This window comes from Rhincodon typus, chromosome 1 (genome assembly GCF_021869965.1).
Source record: "Rhincodon typus isolate 14 chromosome 1, sRhiTyp1.1, whole genome shotgun sequence".
Lineage (NCBI taxonomy): Eukaryota > Metazoa > Chordata > Chondrichthyes > Orectolobiformes > Rhincodontidae > Rhincodon > Rhincodon typus.
Genome location: NC_063332.1, coordinates 131,122,973 through 131,140,683, shown reverse-complemented (window position 1 = coordinate 131,140,683; position 17,711 = coordinate 131,122,973). Strand labels below are relative to the sequence as shown.

The 17,711-nt window shown below is 40.4% G+C and overlaps 1 protein-coding gene across 1 annotated transcript in view; it reads left to right on the top strand.

Annotated features, from left to right (window-relative positions):
• Positions 1–1,101: 1,101 nt before the first annotated feature.
• Positions 1,102–17,711, top strand: part of LOC109935139 (serine/threonine-protein kinase DCLK2) — a 57,575-nt gene continuing 40,965 nt past the window's right edge. Inside the window, exon 1 of the mRNA XM_020533821.2 lies at positions 1,102–2,371. Within this exon, the coding sequence (XP_020389410.2) occupies positions 1,930–2,371 (442 nt within the window). The 5' untranslated portion in view covers positions 1,102–1,929. The remainder of the gene's footprint in view (positions 2,372–17,711) is intronic.

Sequence of the window (17,711 nt, the reverse complement as noted above, 5' to 3'; positions counted from 1 at the left end):
ACGCCCACATGAAATGGATTTGACTAATTTTGAAGTTAAATGTTGAATGCTGTTCTCTGGTTCTCTAGTACACATGGACAGTCAATGCTTTTCTCTCCAAAGAGGCTGCCTGATCCAGAGTATTTTGCTTTTACATTTACAACCAAAACTGGCAATATAAATTCTAGGCCAATGCTCTTTCTTCCAATTTCTCACAGGATGCTTGGAAGTATCTTGTTAAATACAAGCTTTTTGCCCATATTTTTCTTAACTAAATTCTCTAATTCTTACTTTTTATTTGTCACATCTCATCTTGTAAACAATTCAAGATTGATCATGTTTCTGAATTGAGATGAACAGCAGTAGCGGTAAATCTTTCTGCCAATTTGCATCTATTCTCTACTAACTCACTATTCCCCTCCACCTAAGGGCTAACTTCACAATTAATAATTCTCTTTTAGCTGATCCAGTTTTAGAAAATTTGACTTATTTCTAAAAGCTTTTGGGATCTCTCCTCATTATTTACGTCTGTTTTTCTTTTTCCACTTCTAAACCACACTCTTCACCCCTCACCCGAATTTTTTTCTGGCTTATGCCTGCCTGATTGATGTCACAACATTTAAAATTGTAGTGATGAAGCGTCTACGTGAAAAAAAGGACAAACTTTATATTTGTTTTGTAAGTATGAACTGTGTGGCATTTTCATCTTGAAGCTGCAAATAATGATGCGATGTTTGACAATAATTTATGCATCATAAAGTGTTTTCAAATAGGTTTAATTACATGAATTAATTATTATAAAAATCGCAATCACTTATTTTCAGGAGGACGTGATAAAGTGTTTTAAACTAAAGAAGGTATTATTTAGGATATTTCAGGAGATTGTAGATTTAAAATAATTTCCAAGTAAATTAAAAGAAAACAGAAAGGAAAATTAGAAATTGCTGAATAAGTTGGAACTTAAAAGGGCGGGAAAAGGGTTTGTCGATAATCGGAGGGGCGGTCAGACAACCAGTCCTGCTCTCCGGCACTAAGACCTGGAGGAAGCTCTTGTGTATCTGCGTCGAGCTGCAGCGATTTCCTCCTTCACACTGCGGCTCAGCCTAGAGGCTGATTCTGCTGCAGCTGTCGCTCCTGCTGCGGTTGCGGCGCGTTGGGGAGGCTGCCAAAAAAAAGAGGATGAGGAGCTCGAATGTTTACACTTCCACTACAGCAGCCATGCCTCTTTGCCTGATAGTTCCACACCCCTTCCGCATCTAAACGGCGACAGGCTGCAGAGCATCAACCCTATTCCCCCCAACCTAAAACCAGCAAATACCCCCCCCCCCCCCCCCACCCCCCATAGGGTTTCCTTACTTCTGTTTCCGCTTCAGTCAAATCACCCCAGAGCTGGACCAGACCGATTTGCTGTCTTCCTCGTCCGCTGCTCCAATTGGCAAGTGGACCACAACAGGGAAAAAAAATCACAGCATCCTGCCGACTCGGTGCATCTTCTCCTCCGTCTCCTGCACTGTTCAGTTAACCCAGACCTATCATCATCAGCATCATCATCATCTGTGAAGAGGCCGAAACCAGGAGACGGAGTCTGTCTGATACTCCACTTCCCTCTTCCTTTCTGGGCATCGTTATCCTCAGCTGAAGCGATGTAGGATATGTTGGGTGACCTCCTCTCCCATCAACCCCATCCCCCCCCCTTATCCTGGGTAGAAGATCGTCTTTGGTGAATAAGACAGCCTACTGCCATTGTTCAGTTTCTTTATTTATTGTTCACATATTTGAAGTTCAGTGTCAACGATAAGATCATCAAACTGACTGTGTACATGATTTTTGGGAAAGTGGTGGTTTTGCTGTATCAAAACTGGCAATTAGAAAGGGTACAGGTTTATTTAAGAGAATAGCAATTTTCTTTAACATTGTTTCTAATTTTAATTTCCTATTGCACTATTAATAATGTCGCATGATCGGAGTATCGAGCTGGAGCACTTTGAAGAAAGGAGCAAGGGCCACCGATCTTCTCGGCGTGGAAGTGGCACTGGAGGAGGTGGAGGAGGAGGTGGAGGAGGCAGTGGAGGTGGTGGAGGCTCAGTCTCCCGAGGAAATGGTATACCGAGCCCAGCTCACAGCGCTCACTGCAGTTTCTACCGGACCCGTACCCTGCAGGCGCTTAGCCAGGAGAAAAAAGCCAAAAAAGTCCGCTTTTACCGGAATGGAGACCGCTATTTTAAAGGGCTTGTGTATGCTGTCTCCCCAGACAGGTTCAGGTCCTTAGATGCTTTGCTTGCAGAACTGACGAAGTCTCTATCAGATAATGTCAACCTGTCCCAAGGAGTCAGGACCATCTATAGCATCGATGGAACCAAGAAGATCACCAGCTTGGATGAATTGCTGGAAGGTAAGTGGGAAAGAGACAAATATGTTTCAATACATGTAAGGTCATCTTAAGTTGCCTCAAGGTCAGAAGTCTGGTTTTGATGACCATTGCACTTTTTAGGGGACAATATTAAAACCAACACAATATGATAATGAACAAGTTTCCCATTTAAGCACAGAAAGCCTGTCGTTGCTTTAAGGAGTAGGCCAGATTCATTTACAATAATTACAATAATGTTAAAACATGTGAACTGCGCATACAAGGAAACAAAGGTTTTTTTTCCTCAATATTTTAAAAAATCAGTGAAGTAACAGGTAGTCATTAGTATTTCTTCCAGTTTAGCACCATGGTTGTTTTTGTTGCCATGTCGAAGGAAAGGATAGTTTTCCTATTGGGAAGTTTTGGAGTTTGATTTTTGGAATAGAGTTACTTAGAAACTTTTATCACAATCCATCTTGATGCTTTTAAACAGAACTTAGAATAGTAATTTCAATATTTCCTTTGTAGCTTTTATTTGAGCTTAACGTAGATCTCTAGGATTTTCACCTTGGATACAAATGCTAGGTGTAATGTAAGTGTAATGACAGTGGGTAAATTCCTGTTTACAAAGTTGATGCAGTGTCTTTTTTACTGGCCCTATGTTCTCCTTACATTAAATGAAAGAAGAGGAGCAACTGAAAAGGTGAAGAAAGTCTAGGAGGAACATTCTGTTTTCAAGGTACTCACCTTTTGAATCAAATTAAAAATTCTCCCAAATTGAATTGAAACTAATTTTAATCAGCAAAATGGAAATTATTGAGTTCGATCTCTGTTCCTGCTAAGACACTCAATGGCGCAGTTATGAGGTGCTTTCTGGATGAAATTAATTGTAATTAACAGGGAATGATGACCAGAGAGTGTTATATAACTAAATTATGTATATCTCCGAGTTATCATTGTTCTTGTCAATGGTGAGTGCTTTTTAATGTCAATCCAATTTTGATAAACTCTGCTACAACTCAGGATGCAGACTTACAAACCTGAATTATGTTTTCCCAAGATCATATTCCTCCAAAGTGACTTTCAGACAAGCATCACTAATAATCACAACTTCCATATTAAGTACAGCTATTATTATTTAAAAAAATGTATTTCATATTTGAAATTGCTCTTATTTGCAACCCATAACAGAGTCAGTCTACATAGCTGTTGTAATTTACAGAAGTAGCCCTGCAGAAAAAGGAAGACTTGACTCATGTGTTGGTATAGCTGATACTTAAAAAAAAAATTTGTCGTAAGACTCATTTGCTTCCACAAAAAGGATGACCTGCTCAAAAAGTGTGGCATTAAACTATTGACAAAGGTAAGTCTGACAAAGGAAACATGTGCTGCTACAAGAATTTTAATATAAGGTAGCAGGCGATTTATTGGGTTGTTTGTGATAAGTGAAAGGGTATGTTGTCTCCAAACAATAGCTTACTTATGCCACATAGAAGGTGACATGTTGGTCGCTGATTATGTGTACTGTCTATCATGTTGGAAAAAGTTCTGATGAAAACATTGAGAACTTGCACACTAGACAGATGCGTTTGCCAATAGGAGGCCTAATTTGTGTTTCATGCCCCTTTCCCAAAGTTGGGCCACGCTGAATGCAATTAATGCTTATTATGTTTACGCATAATAATCAGCAGTCCTTAAATGAGGGTGACAATATTTATCTGTTAGTTTTCAAGATTTACTTAAATTGCTAATTTAAAAAGAAAACTCCAATTAAGACCAGGAAGGATATTGTTGCTTCAGAGATAGTAGGAATTGCAAATGCTGGAGAATCTGAGATAACAAGGTGTAGAGCTGGATGAACACAGCAGGCCAAGCAGCATCAGAGGAGCAGGAAAGCTGACGGAAAGCTGACGTTTCGGGCCTAGACCCTTCTTCAGAAAATGAAATTTCATCCAGCTCTACACCTTGTTATCTCAGGATATTATTGCTGTCTGCTTCTGTGTCTATCTCTGAGCTGGTAATGATTAGAATATTTAAAACAAGGATCAATACTGGGTCACTGCTTCATGTCCTCCATATTCACATCCACATCATTTATGTAAGAGGTATGGTTCGTAAATTTGGTGGTGTAGTGGACAGCCAAGAAGGTTATCTCCGAGCACAATGGGACATTGATCAGATGGGCTTATAGACTGAGGATTGGCAGATGGAGTTTAGTTTAATGTGAGGTGTTGCATTTTGATGAGGCAAATCAGGGCAGGACTTATATACTTAATGGTAAGGTCCTGGGGAATTTTGCTGAACAAAGAGACTTTGCAGGTTCACAGTTCCTTGCAAGTGGAGTCGCAGGCAGACAAGGTAGTGAAGAAGGTGTTTGGTACATTTGCCATCATTGGTTAGTGCATTGAGTATAGGATTGGGGGGTGGTCATGTTGTGGCTATACAGACCATTGGTCAGGCCACTTTTGAAATACTAGCCTTCCTGCTAAAGCAAAGATGTTGTGAAACTTGAAAGGGTTCAGAGAAGATTTACAAGGATGTTGCCAGGGTTGGAGGGTTTAAGCTATAGGGAGAGGTTGAATAGGCTGGGGCTATTTTCCCTAGAGCATCAGATGGGTCACCTTTTTATGGAGGTTTATAAAATCATGAGGGGCATCGATAGGATGAATATCCAAGCGCTTTTTTCAAGGATCGGGGAGTCCAAGACTGGAGGTCATAGGTTTAAGGTGCGTGGGGAAAGATATAAAAGGAATCTAAAGGGTGACCTTTTCCTACAGAGGGTGGTGCATGTATGGAATGAGCAGCCAGAGGAATTGGTGGAGGTGGGTACAATTACAACATTTAAAAGACATCTGGATGGGACATGAATAGGAAGGGATTAGAGGGATATGGGCCAAATGCTGGCAAATGGGACTAGATTAATTTAGGATATCTGATCAACATGGACGAGTCGGACTGAAGGGTATGTTTCCATGCTGTACATCTCTATGACTAATTGTTAACAATCAGCAAAAATGTGGTGTTAATCCAGTAATAATAAGAGATTTTCTTCAAAATTCAACTGTTAGCATTTTCTGAAATTTCTAGAATGCATTGTACAAGTTTGCAATCATTTTAGTCATTCTTTTCATAAAGCAAACCTGTACATGCACACACTCTGGTTTTTCTGAAACTGGGTGTCTCTAAATGGTTTGATTAGATAGGGGAATCCACTAAAAGTGGTGGAAAAAAATGAAAATTGAAGTGACTGCAGTTTGGGAGAAAAAACAGCAATGGACCTGGGTCACTCACTGTGTAGCAACACTCAGGTGGAAGTCTTGCAAGTGTGAACCTAGTTACCGGCAATTTGCATCTATAGCACGCTATGTAAGATCTTTTGATTATGAATATCAGTGTGCAGTTCTTATATTATCAAATCATGGACTTGCTGTTGCAATGTAAATAGAAAGACGGCATATAAATCCCCAGTTCATTCATGTTCCCGCAAATATGTAGATATGAACATCTGCAGCTTCTACAGCTCATGAAGTTCTATTTAGTTGTAGATACGTGGAGCTACAGGAATGTTTTAGATCACCTTCTCTGCTCAAATGAAGAGCGCTTGACATATGTAACATATTACTCAACATCATGACAGATGATGTAAGAGTAATGTGAACATGATGTGCATGCAATATGCAAATATTCATGTGCATTGAGTTGGAGATGTGTAAAATTGTCTTTAATTGTTTTAAAGGAATGCTGCAGCATAAGGCGATATAACATCCTTAAACTCAAGTATTAATTACTAAATGCTGTAATTAAAAATAAGATGATTTGATCTGTTGATCCAAACAGGGCAAACATTTTTCTCTGAAGTACAGCATTTCAATGTTTTATAAATCTAAAATCTGAGACAAATGGTTTCTGAGCGTTGCTGGACCTTTTACTAATCTTACCAATGACCCTAGGAAATCAAGCCTTAATAGTTGAGGTATGTTCGAAGAACAATTTGTACTGCCATTTATATCCACTTTTTAAAACATTGCCTCAAATGAATCTGTAAGATGGGTGTATCTGGATTTGCATTACTTGTTTAGCAATCCTGGTAACATTTTAAATCTCAGCTCTTAATGGATATGGTTTGACCAGGCTTGCTTTTGAGTCACAACATTTTATTGACACCAGCTATAAGAATGTTGAAATAGCAGAGAGAGTCGATAAAGGTTCTAGCGCAAAGCAAGTTGGGGAGACATTATAAAGAGTGACTCATATTTAACTGCACACAATAGTGTGAGTACACAAGGCATTTTACTTTGTTGGATGCACTGTAGAAGTAGGAGGATGAACATGAACAGCAGAGAAGGACAATGGCGATTTTAAGCCAAAAACAAAAGACCATCTTCTACAGGCATCGTATTGACATCTAATAACAATATTTTAACTGGATATATTGATGGCCAGTGACTGAAGAGCTATACTGCAAGGTATTGCGCCCTTTTTTTTGCAACTAGAACTAGTATCAACAATATTCTAGAGAAGAGTCACTGGACCCAAAACGTTAACTCTATTTTCTCTCCACAGATGCTGCCAGACATGTTTTTTTTTTTCAGCAATTTCTGATTTTGTTTATGATATTAATACACATTGCTATGTCTTCCAGGCAAAACAAGAAGCCTAGCCAGATTCATTTGATTTATGTTACACCACTGCATTAAGCCAATCATAGATGCCTGATTTCTACAGGATGATGAATACATTAAAGTCAGTTGGCAGCAGCATGAGGCGATGCTAAAAACATTTTTGAACAAAAATAGTCACTTGAATGCACACATCATTATTTAAGAAATATTATGTAATCAATCTACCAAAGGAAAAAAGCATGATGAATGTCTAAATAGCTGGTGCTTCCCAAACACATGTTTGTAAAAAGGACTGCTTAGAATGTCCGCAATCACTTAACTTTAGAATGCTTTCCATATTCTAGAGAGAACAATTCGGGAAATTAGTTCCTTGGAAATATAGATTATCCACCTGAAAAATGGTTTATAAATTGTACATAACCCATACCCACAACACAAACATGCAAGAACATAAAAATTTGAGAGGGACGAATATAATCAAGTAACAAGCTGAAACAGGAGTTAACTATATTGAGACACTTGGAGTAGGATACGCACCAATAAAAGCTGCAGAATCGTGGTTGAGTGCCAAATAATTAACATTATAGCTATCAAAAAAGGGATATATTTGAAGGATGAGCAGCAAAAAGCTATTGTACCGGAGCAAGAAGACAAACAGCTGGAAAATGAAGTTGAGTAACTAGCAGAAACTAAGCCAGAACTTTAGGCTATGCTAATCAATTTCTTTCTCAAGGTCTACATGTATTTTTTGTATGGTTTTGAACAGAATCATTTCTCTGTAATATGACCTTGATCAGATGGGCCAGTGGGCTGAGGAATGCCAGATGGAGTTTAATTTAAATAAATGTAGGGTGCTGCGTTTTGGAAAGGATAATCAGGGCAGGACTTGTACTCTTAATGGTAAGGTCATGGAGAGTGTTGCTGAACAAAGAAACCTTGGAGTGCTTTATTTCCTTGAAAGTGGAGTCCCAGGTTGACAGGAGAGTGAAGAAGGCATTTGGTATGCTTGCCTTTACTGGTGAGTGCGATGAGTATAGGAGTTGGGAGGTGATGTTGCGATTGTTCAGGACATTGGTTAGGGCACTGTTGGAAGGCTGCATTCAATTCTGGTTTCCCTGCTATCGGAAAGATGTTGTGAAACTTGAAAGGATTCAGAAAAGATTTACAAGGATGTTGCCAGGGTTGGAGGGTTTGAGCTTTACGGAGAGGCTGAATAGGCTAGGGCTATTTTCCCTGGAGTGTCAGAGGCTGAAGGGTGACCTTTGTAGAGATTTATAAAGTCATGAAGGGCATCGATAGGGTGAATAGCCAACGTCTTTTCCTCAGGGTGGGTGAGTCCAAAACTAAAGGGCACAGGTTTAAGGTGAGAGGGGCAAGTTTTAAAAGGGATCTGAGGAGCAACTTATTCATGCAGAGTGTGGTGTGTGTGAAACAAGCTGCCAGAGGAAGTGGTAAACGCCTGAACAATTACAACATTTAAAAAGCAAGTGGATGGGTATACAGTCGGAAGGGTTTAGAGGGATATGGGCCAAGTGCTGGCAAATGGGACTGGATTAATTTGTGATATTTGGTCGGCGTGGACGAGTTGGAACGAAGGGTCTGTTTCCATGCTATACAGTTCGATGACTCTGACTCTACATGAAATAACTAAGTATTAATTTTAGATTTATGGTGATGTTGTCACTTTTTTGTGGGTATTAGCGTAGGATATGTACCATGTTACCTATTTTACATTATTGATAAATTAGTGACATGGTACTTGTACTCTCTATGTTGAATTCACTATTAGTCTTCTGGCTAGCCCAGACAGCCCTGACCAAACAATGGGAAACCTTTTGTTTCTTTCATGGTAGGAAATGCACCTTACTTGATTTTGCATGCTTCACTTTCCGTGGTTCAGAGGCAGCTGCACTCGAGAGATTGGCACTGATTTCAAAGCTGCTGCCATTTCAAGGCTTCTAGCTATGTACCCTCCTTGGAAACTACATCCTCACTGAGGCCAATATTCTGTTTTAAGCAAGAAGCATTAAAGTGGTTTCCTCACTACAAGTCTGCCTGCAAGTTGGACATGTTACTATGAATATGAACCTCAACATCATCGGCAGAATGTTTAATTAGTTGCCCTGTAAAACATGTTCCACTTCAGTTATCTCCTTGAGGACAGATTTTAAGAAGTGACTCAACAGGACATAACAGTACTGTGCTTCTGAGCAGAAAACAATACTACTTCATCAATCAATTCTGCCCTTTATGTTTAAGAAATAACTTGCTATGTGTTGCTTCATCTAAGACATGAAGCCCTCTGACTCTGCACCTCAATTGAAGCCGACTTGATGTGATCATGCTGAAACCTGTGGTTAGGCATGTTGGTGAGAAGGTTCAGCTTTCTTATGTTGGAGGTATTACATTCTCTATTAAAAGAAAAGGAAACTTGACTTAAGTCAGTGAGCATTGTTAGAATCATGTTGCTATTGTGGAGTCATTTCATGATGCAATGTAGGCACTGCTGTCCATCTGCAGATAACATACAGCAGAGTTTTTGGTGTTATAATTATTCATGTGTTTCTTTCGATGCTTGCGTGTCACACTTGATATATACAGCCTCCCAATCAAAGATCTCCATGATAGCATCTTCAAATGGTGGTAGATTTGACTGCTGAATCCATCTAATATCTGAGTTTGGCTGTTGAGGCCAGTTTAGCGTGCAGACAAAAAAGTGCAGACATTTGCAGATGACCCTATGGTTCATGCCTCACAATTAACGTAAGATCATATCAATTCCGTGTGGGATGATCTGGAATTGCAAAATTGGCAGGACTAGTGAAGATGGCAATAAAAAGCTGTGCCTTGTGTCTTATCAAGAAAAGAGATCTACAAAAGATCATTTCAAGTTCTGTATCAGATTTTCCAATGGGGATTTCACATTCTGCTTCTGACATTCAAGGCAACTGGCTTCTCAGATTTCTGAAGAGTAATCTTTGGTATTGCAACAAAAGTACCCAACTGATGGTTTACCAAACCTTTTATTTTTCCATTCGGTCTTAGTGGTGTCTGGGATCCTTGTGTGGTGAGAGAAATAAATAAGTGAAATGATCTAAACATATGTCACATGATTATGACCAAAATCAGTATTGCAATAGACCAATGTCACATTCTTGCAAAGATTTGGAAATAGAACCAGTATGGCAAATGTGAACGAAAATGTAGGCTGACCATGTCCTATAAAATATGGAGTGGTTTGGTGGGAATTGACAGAAACAAGTACCTGCTTTTCTCTGGCAAGACAAAATGTGACGTAATGATTCACCCAAACTACTAGGATGGTGTATCAACAGTCTTTTTTGCGAAGGAAAATAAAAATGGAACAAGCTGCAAAAAGAAATAGTCACAGATCCATCGTTTGAAATTGTTAGGACCTATCTCTAGGTCATTTCCATTTGTAAATTTTTTTGTTATCAGAGTCTACAATACCGGCACATCATGTCTGGGTTAACTCGTGCTAAGGTTATAGGTATTGGCAGATGATGGATGTTATGCTGTGACACTGGCGCAGCCAAAACAGAAACAGTATCTGAGATTCTGAAGGATTCAGCGAGTTTTGTTCCCCAGCCACTTCTGCCACCCTCTTGTTGGCAGCTGCTGAGTCCGAATCAAACCGCTGTCAATATTAGTGAACTTTTGACCCTGAGATGAGCTTCCACCTTCATTACTGTGCCATCACGATCACTGTCAGTTCCACTGGAACAGTGCCTGCTGCTGATGCCCTCAGTCATTCCATTATCTTTAGACTCAACTATTTCAACACTCTTCTGATTAGCGTCCTACATCCTACCTCATGTATACTTGAGAGCTGCTTATGTCCTATCTCTGTCAGGCTGGACTAACTTATACAGTCACTGCACTTGCCAGTGGGCCTTGAAGTTATTAGGGATCTAGTATGGACCAAGCCAGCTGAGCCAGATTTTGTGGTGGCAGACTTGTGAATGGACTTACAAATGGATCATGTGGTAGGAAGTGACTCAGGCATTGGAAGGTCCATATCACCTCATGGCAGTGTAGGAGCTGATGCCATCTTTAAAGGACAGCCAGCCGTCTGTTTGAATTGGAAATCATCTTGGAAACTGTTCAAGAAAACCCTGCAGGTTAAATCTCCTGCAATTTTTATACTCGGCACAAAAACAGCATACCCACGTCAAAGGAGAAGTTTCCTCTGCCATCATAGAAGATCGTATGATCCAATGGGTTTAACTCAAGACTGAGGCATCACAGTCCAATTAGTGTATCTCTTTTGGAGATTGAGGATGAAAGGTGGATAATTCCCATGCTGCCACTAATTATCTCTTTCCTTGCAGCCAACCTCTGAGGTGTATTTCTCTTAGGGACTCAGAGCAGTCTTGCCACTTTAAGGGATGATTACTGTCCAATTTACTCTATCCCTTTCAATTTTGGACCAAGTACGTCTGGGTTCTAAATTTCCTATGTGAGCCTTCACCCTCTTAGTGTGTCAATTCAGCAAGTATTTATGCCCAGAAATTGTCTTCAAAATCAATCCAATGCCCTGTGGTCTGGCCTCCTGATAGTAAAAAGGACTCTGTTGCTGAGTCTAGAAAGTACATGTTAGTAATCAGCTTTCACTGGGTGGGTTACTGAGGGCACAAGAGACATGTGTGTCTCAACAAATCTATGAGGTAGGATTAAATTCCATTGAATTGCACTTAAATTACTGTATAAGTAAATGGGTAATTAAGCAAATCGGAGAGCTTTCCACCATTAACAAGTGAATTTTTTTTTTCTTTTACCTTTCTGTTACTGACTTAATCATTTACAGTTTTCTGCCTCTGAGAATCTGATCCGTGGCCTCCTGAGCAATTTTCTGTGTGAGCCACCACATGTACACTGCACAAAGTCCAGCCTCCAAGTTCTGTTCACCTGTCACCATTTTATGTGGATGCACCTTGGCTCTTATTTGAAATTCTCATCCTCTTCACTTCTCTCCAGCCATGTTCCCCCCTATTTCTCTAAACTGCTGCAGACTCATAACATTCAAGATAACCTGTGCTTCTCTCTAATTCTGGTTTCTTGAGTATTCCTGATTTTAATTGTTCCACCATTGGTAGCCATAGCTTCAGCTATTAGAGCCATTAAGTTCTGAAATACTCTCCTGAGCTTCTCCAGCCCTAGACATCCCTTTCCTCGTTTAAAATATCTGTTAAAACCTACCTTTTTGATTGAGCTTTTGGTCATTTGTTCTAATCTTCTCATTAAGCTCGATGTCAGATTTTGGTTAAGAATGTACTGACAACACACTGACATATTTTACGATAAAGGTGTAAGGTTAAAATATAAGTTGTTTTTGATGCATTATGGATATTTCAAGAAGCATTGTTTTTCTCTTTTAAAAACAGTATTCAAGCTGAAAGTAGATATTTTCTCAAAGGTAACACTTGATACCTCTTTATAGTCCTCATACCTAATCCAAAAAAGAACTCTATATTCTTGCTTTGAAGGGGGATTCAGCCTCTCGTTTCTTGGGTGTCATTTTCTGATGCCATTGTCCATTGTGCTTAAGTTATTTTTAATAATGATAATACTGCATGGTTGTAATTTTTATTTGTTATTCACATCGGATAAATAATTATTTTCTTGCCTTCTAGAGAAAGCTACTTCTTTACAAATGGGTAATTTTGGATTGTAATGTGAAGGGGAAAGCAGTGAGGCCTTTTTAACCTGTCATGTTCTGGCTGTGAGGTGGGTGATCAATGAAAATAAATCAACAACTTTAGAATTATGCAGTGTACAGAGACTGAAAGCAGAGAAGCAAATATTGAAGTTCGATGATAATCGCGAGAAGGTAAAATAAGAAGACAATCTGACGTTGCATCCAAAGGATGTTCATTGTTCAAGGTCCGGTTTCTGTTGAAGTTGTGCAAGCTGCCTTTCCAACTTGTAATCCAACAAATTTATATCTCGTGCTCAATCAAATCCAGTATGATCGAACTGAAAAATTTTGAGATCTGAAACAAAATGAAACTCAGAAATATTCCAACACTACAAGTCAGACAACTTAGAATTTGGCTGAGATTTTGAGTTGGGTGATATTATTTGAACTTTATTCATACGGTTAAATACTGGACACTTCTCACCAGGAGATGTTTACTCTTCCTTCCTCGAGGAGGAACCAGTTATAGCCTACAATGCTCAGACGGATATAATATTCCTCCCAATTTGCCTACTTCAGCTAAAAAGGGCATGTCTTATGTTGCTTGTGAGAAGGGGATGGTCAACTGCCTTCTTGACCTGCTGTGGACTATGTGCTGTATGTAGACCAACCAAGCCATTAGGGAAGGAATTCCACAATTTTTGACCCAGCGACAATAATAGAACACCATATATTTCCAAGTCAGGGTGGCGAGTGGCTTGGGGAAACTTAGTCATAGAGTCATAGAGATATACGGCATGGAAATAGACCTTTTGGTCCGACTCGTCTGTGCCGATCAGATATCTCAAATTAATCTAGTCCAATTTACCAGCATTTGGCCCATATCCTCTAAAACCTTTCTATTCATATACCCATCCAGATGCCTTTTAATTGTTACAATTGTATCACCCTCCACACTTCCTCTGGCAGCTCGTTCCATACATGCACCGCCCTCTGCGTGGAAAAAGTTGCCCCTTAGGTCCCTTTTAAATATTTCCCCTCTCACCTTAAATCTATGCCCTGTTGTTTTGGACTCACCTGCCCTGGGGAAAAGACCTTGTTCTATCCATGCCCCTCATGATTTTATAAACCTCTAATGGCACCCCTCGGCCTCCAATGTTCCAGGGAAAATAGCCCCAGCCTATTCAGCCTCTCCCCATAGCTCAAACCCTCCAACCCTGGCAACATCCTTCTAAGTCTTTTCTGAACCCTCTCAAGTTTCACAACATCCTTCCAAAGCAGGGAGACTAGAATTGAATGCAATATTCCAAAAGTGGCCTAACCAATGTCCTGTACAGCCATAACATCAACCCCCAACTCCTATACTTGATGCAGTGACCAATAAAGGCAAGCATACCAAATGCCTTCTTTACTATCCTGTCGACCTGGGACTCCACTTCCAAGGAGCTATGAACCTGCACTCCAAAGTTTCTTTGTTCAGCAACGTTCCCCAGGACCTCACCGTTAAGCGTATAAGTCTTGTCCTGATTTGCCTTTCCAAAATGCAGCACCTCCCATTTATCTAAATTAAACTCCATCTGCTACTCCTTGGCCCATCGGCCCACCTGATCAAGGTCCTGTTGTACTGTCAGTTAACCTTTGCTGTCCACTACATCTCCAATTTTTGTGTCGTCTGCAAACTTACTAACCATACCTCTTATGTTCACATCCAAATCATTTACATAACTAACAAAAAGCAGTGGACCCAGCACCGATCCTAGAGGCACATCCCTCGTCACGGACCACCAGTTTTACTGAAGCCCATATAGATTACTTAAAGTACTCTGCCCTCATCAATCCTCTTTGTTAATTCAAAAAACTCAATCAAGTTAGTGAGGCATGATTTACCACGCATAAAGCCATGTTGACTATCCCTAATCAGTCCTTTCCTTTTCAAATAAATGTGAATTCTGTCTCTCGGGATTCCCTGCAACAGCCTGCCCACCGTTGATGTCAGGCTCATCAGTCTATAGTCCCTGGCTTTTCCTTACCACCTTTCTTAAATAGTGGCACAATGTTAGCCAACCTCCAGTCTTCCAGCACCTCACCTGTGGCTATTGATGATACAAATATCTTAGCAAGGGGCCCAGCATTCAAAGCTTCCCTAAATTCCCACAGAGTTCTAGGGTACACCTGATCAGGTCCCAGGGATTTATCCACCTTTATGCAGTTTAAGACATCCAGCACCACCACCTCTGTAATATGGACATTTTTCAAGATATTGCTATTTATTTCCCCACATTCTCTGTCTTTCATATCCTTCTCTACAATAGACACTGATGCAAAACTTGGAGGTGGTGGTGTATCTGCTGCCCTTGTTCTTCAAGATGGAAATGGGAGTGGGTTTTGGGAGGTGCTGTCTAAGGATCTTTGGTGCATTTCTGCAATGCATCTTGTAAATAGTACACACCGCTGCAACTGAGCATTTGTGGAGGAGGGAGTAGATATTTGTGGATGGTGCCAGTCAAGCAGGCTGCCTTTTCCTGAATGGTATCAGAGTGGGGGATATTCTGTGGTTGGTTCGCTTGCCGAGCTGGTTCGTTAGTTCGCAGACGTTTCATTACCCTGCTGGGTAACATCATCATTGCAGCCTCCGATGAAGCGCCGTTGTGTTTTCCCGCCTGGTATTTAAACTCTGGCATCCGTTGAATTTGATTACCTCATTTCCGGTTTTCTTTTGCAGTGGTGTATGTATAGGGTCTAGTTCTATGTGTTTGATGATGGCCGTCTTGGTGGAGAACCGGGCCTCAAGGAATTCCCATGCTTATCTCTGTTTGGCCTGTCCTAGGGTCCTGATGTTGTCCCAATCGAACTGGTGATTCTCTTTATCCGTGTGAATGGAGATGAGTGAGTAAAGGTCGAGTCTTTTTGTCAATACTTGCTGAAGGCTTCCTAGCCTCTGACCTGGTCTTGTAGCTACTGTATTTATATGGTGAGTTGAGTTTTTTGTCAATGGTAACCACCAGAAAGTTGATCATGGGAGATTTAGTGATGGTAATGGCATTGAACATCAAGGTGTGGTGGTTAATTGTCTCCTTTTTGGAGATGATCACTGTCTGGCATTTATACAGCACAAATGTTACTTGCCACTTGTCAGCCTAAGCCTGCATTTGAACGTGGACTGCTTCAGTATCTGAGAAATCATGATTGGTGCTCAACATTGTGTAATCATCGAACATTCCCACTTCTGACTTTATGGTGAAGGGAAGCTCATTGATGAAGCAGCTGAAGATGGTTGGACCTGGGACCCTACCCTGAGGAACTCCTACTGAGATGTACTGGAGCTGAGAGACTGACCTCCAACAACCACAACCACAACCATAACCATTTTCCTATGTGCCACGTCAGATTTTACTAGGGGAGAGTTTGCCCCCTGATTCTCATTGATTAACCTTTTGTTAGGGCTCCTTTATGCCACACTTGCTCAAATGAGCCCTTGATGTTGAGGGCTGTCACTCTCATCTCACCACTGGAATTCAGCTCTTTTGTCCATGTTTGAACTGAGAATGTAATGAGGTCAGGAGCTGAGTGGCCCAGGTGGAACTGAAACTAGGTGTAGTTGAGCAGGTTATTGCCGTGCAGGGACTGTTTGATAGTACTGTTGACGACACCTTCCCTCACTTTACTGATGATCGACAGTGGATTGATGGGGTGGTAATTGGTGAGGTTGGATTTGTCCTGGTTCTTGTGTACAGAATGTACGCGGGCAATTTTCCACATCATCGGCTAGATGCCGGTGTTGTAGCTGCACTGGAAGAGCTTGGCTAGGGGAGCAATAAGTTCTGGAGCACAAATCTTCAATACTGTTGCTGGAATGCTGTCAGGGCCTACAGCCTTTTCAGTGTCCAGTGCCTCCAGCTATTTCTTGATATGATGTGTAGTGAATCAAATTGGCTGAAGACTGGCATTTGTGATGCTGGGACTACTGGAGGATGCTGTGTGGATCAACCACTAGGCACTTCTGGCTGAAGATGGTTGTTAATGCTTCAGCTTTATCGTTTGCATTGATGTACTGAGTTCTTCCATCATTAAGAATGGGGCTATTTGTGGAGCCTGCTTTTTCATTTGAGTTGTCTGAAAGAAGCTGCTGAAAATGCACATCAGATTTCACCTTGAAGAATTTATGCAGATGGTAGTCTTCAAGGCATATCAACAACAATGAAAACTTATATTCGTATAGTGCCTTTAACGTAACAAAGTGGAAGCAGTGATAACCAGAGAACACAAATTTAGTTAATTAGTAATCGAACTAGAGGTGACATGAGAGAAAAAGCAGGCTGTTTTGATCCGGAATTGATTGAATGAAATGATAATGACATAGATTCGATAATAACTTTCAAAAAGGACTTGGATAAATGCTTGAGAAGAAAAGGAAGACTGATCTTCTGCTTAGGGCCATTAGAAAAGAAAATCAGAATTGGACCAATTGAGCTGTTTGTGCACCATCTGTGCTGTATCATTGTATGAATCAATGCCTTCCCATTTGTAGAAGACATGATGGAGTCCTCCATCCAGCTTCCTTGGGCTAGGTATTCCACCCAAATATTACAACAAAGCTCAGTTTGTAAATTACATTCATCACCAGTTGGCCATCATTGACTATAAGAATCATTTAAGATCACCATTGAACCATAACATTATTTTTGGACAATAGAGTCATTTTTAGATCTTATAACTGAGAAATTCATTTGAATTAACTTCATGCACACTCTTTGGAGAAATACGAGCTCAGCTTATTTGAGTTCTCCTCATTTCTTAGTCTCCAAAATAAGCAGTACTTTAAATTGCAAGGCCAATCAATTCATCCCTCCCCTGCCCACCCTAAGCGGGAAATGCATCTTGTAAAAAGAACTGCCGGAAATCTCAAAAAGAGAATTCTGAAATACTCAACAAATCAATTAATATGTATGGATAGAAGTGCTGGATCTGAAGACTGAAATAAATATTTCATCATTTGGATAGATGACAAACAGATCCCATCACTACTGGGGATAGAGGTCATTGCCAAATGTAAGACAAACACTTTGTAGTTCCCAATAGAGTCCACTCTTGTGCAGTAGGA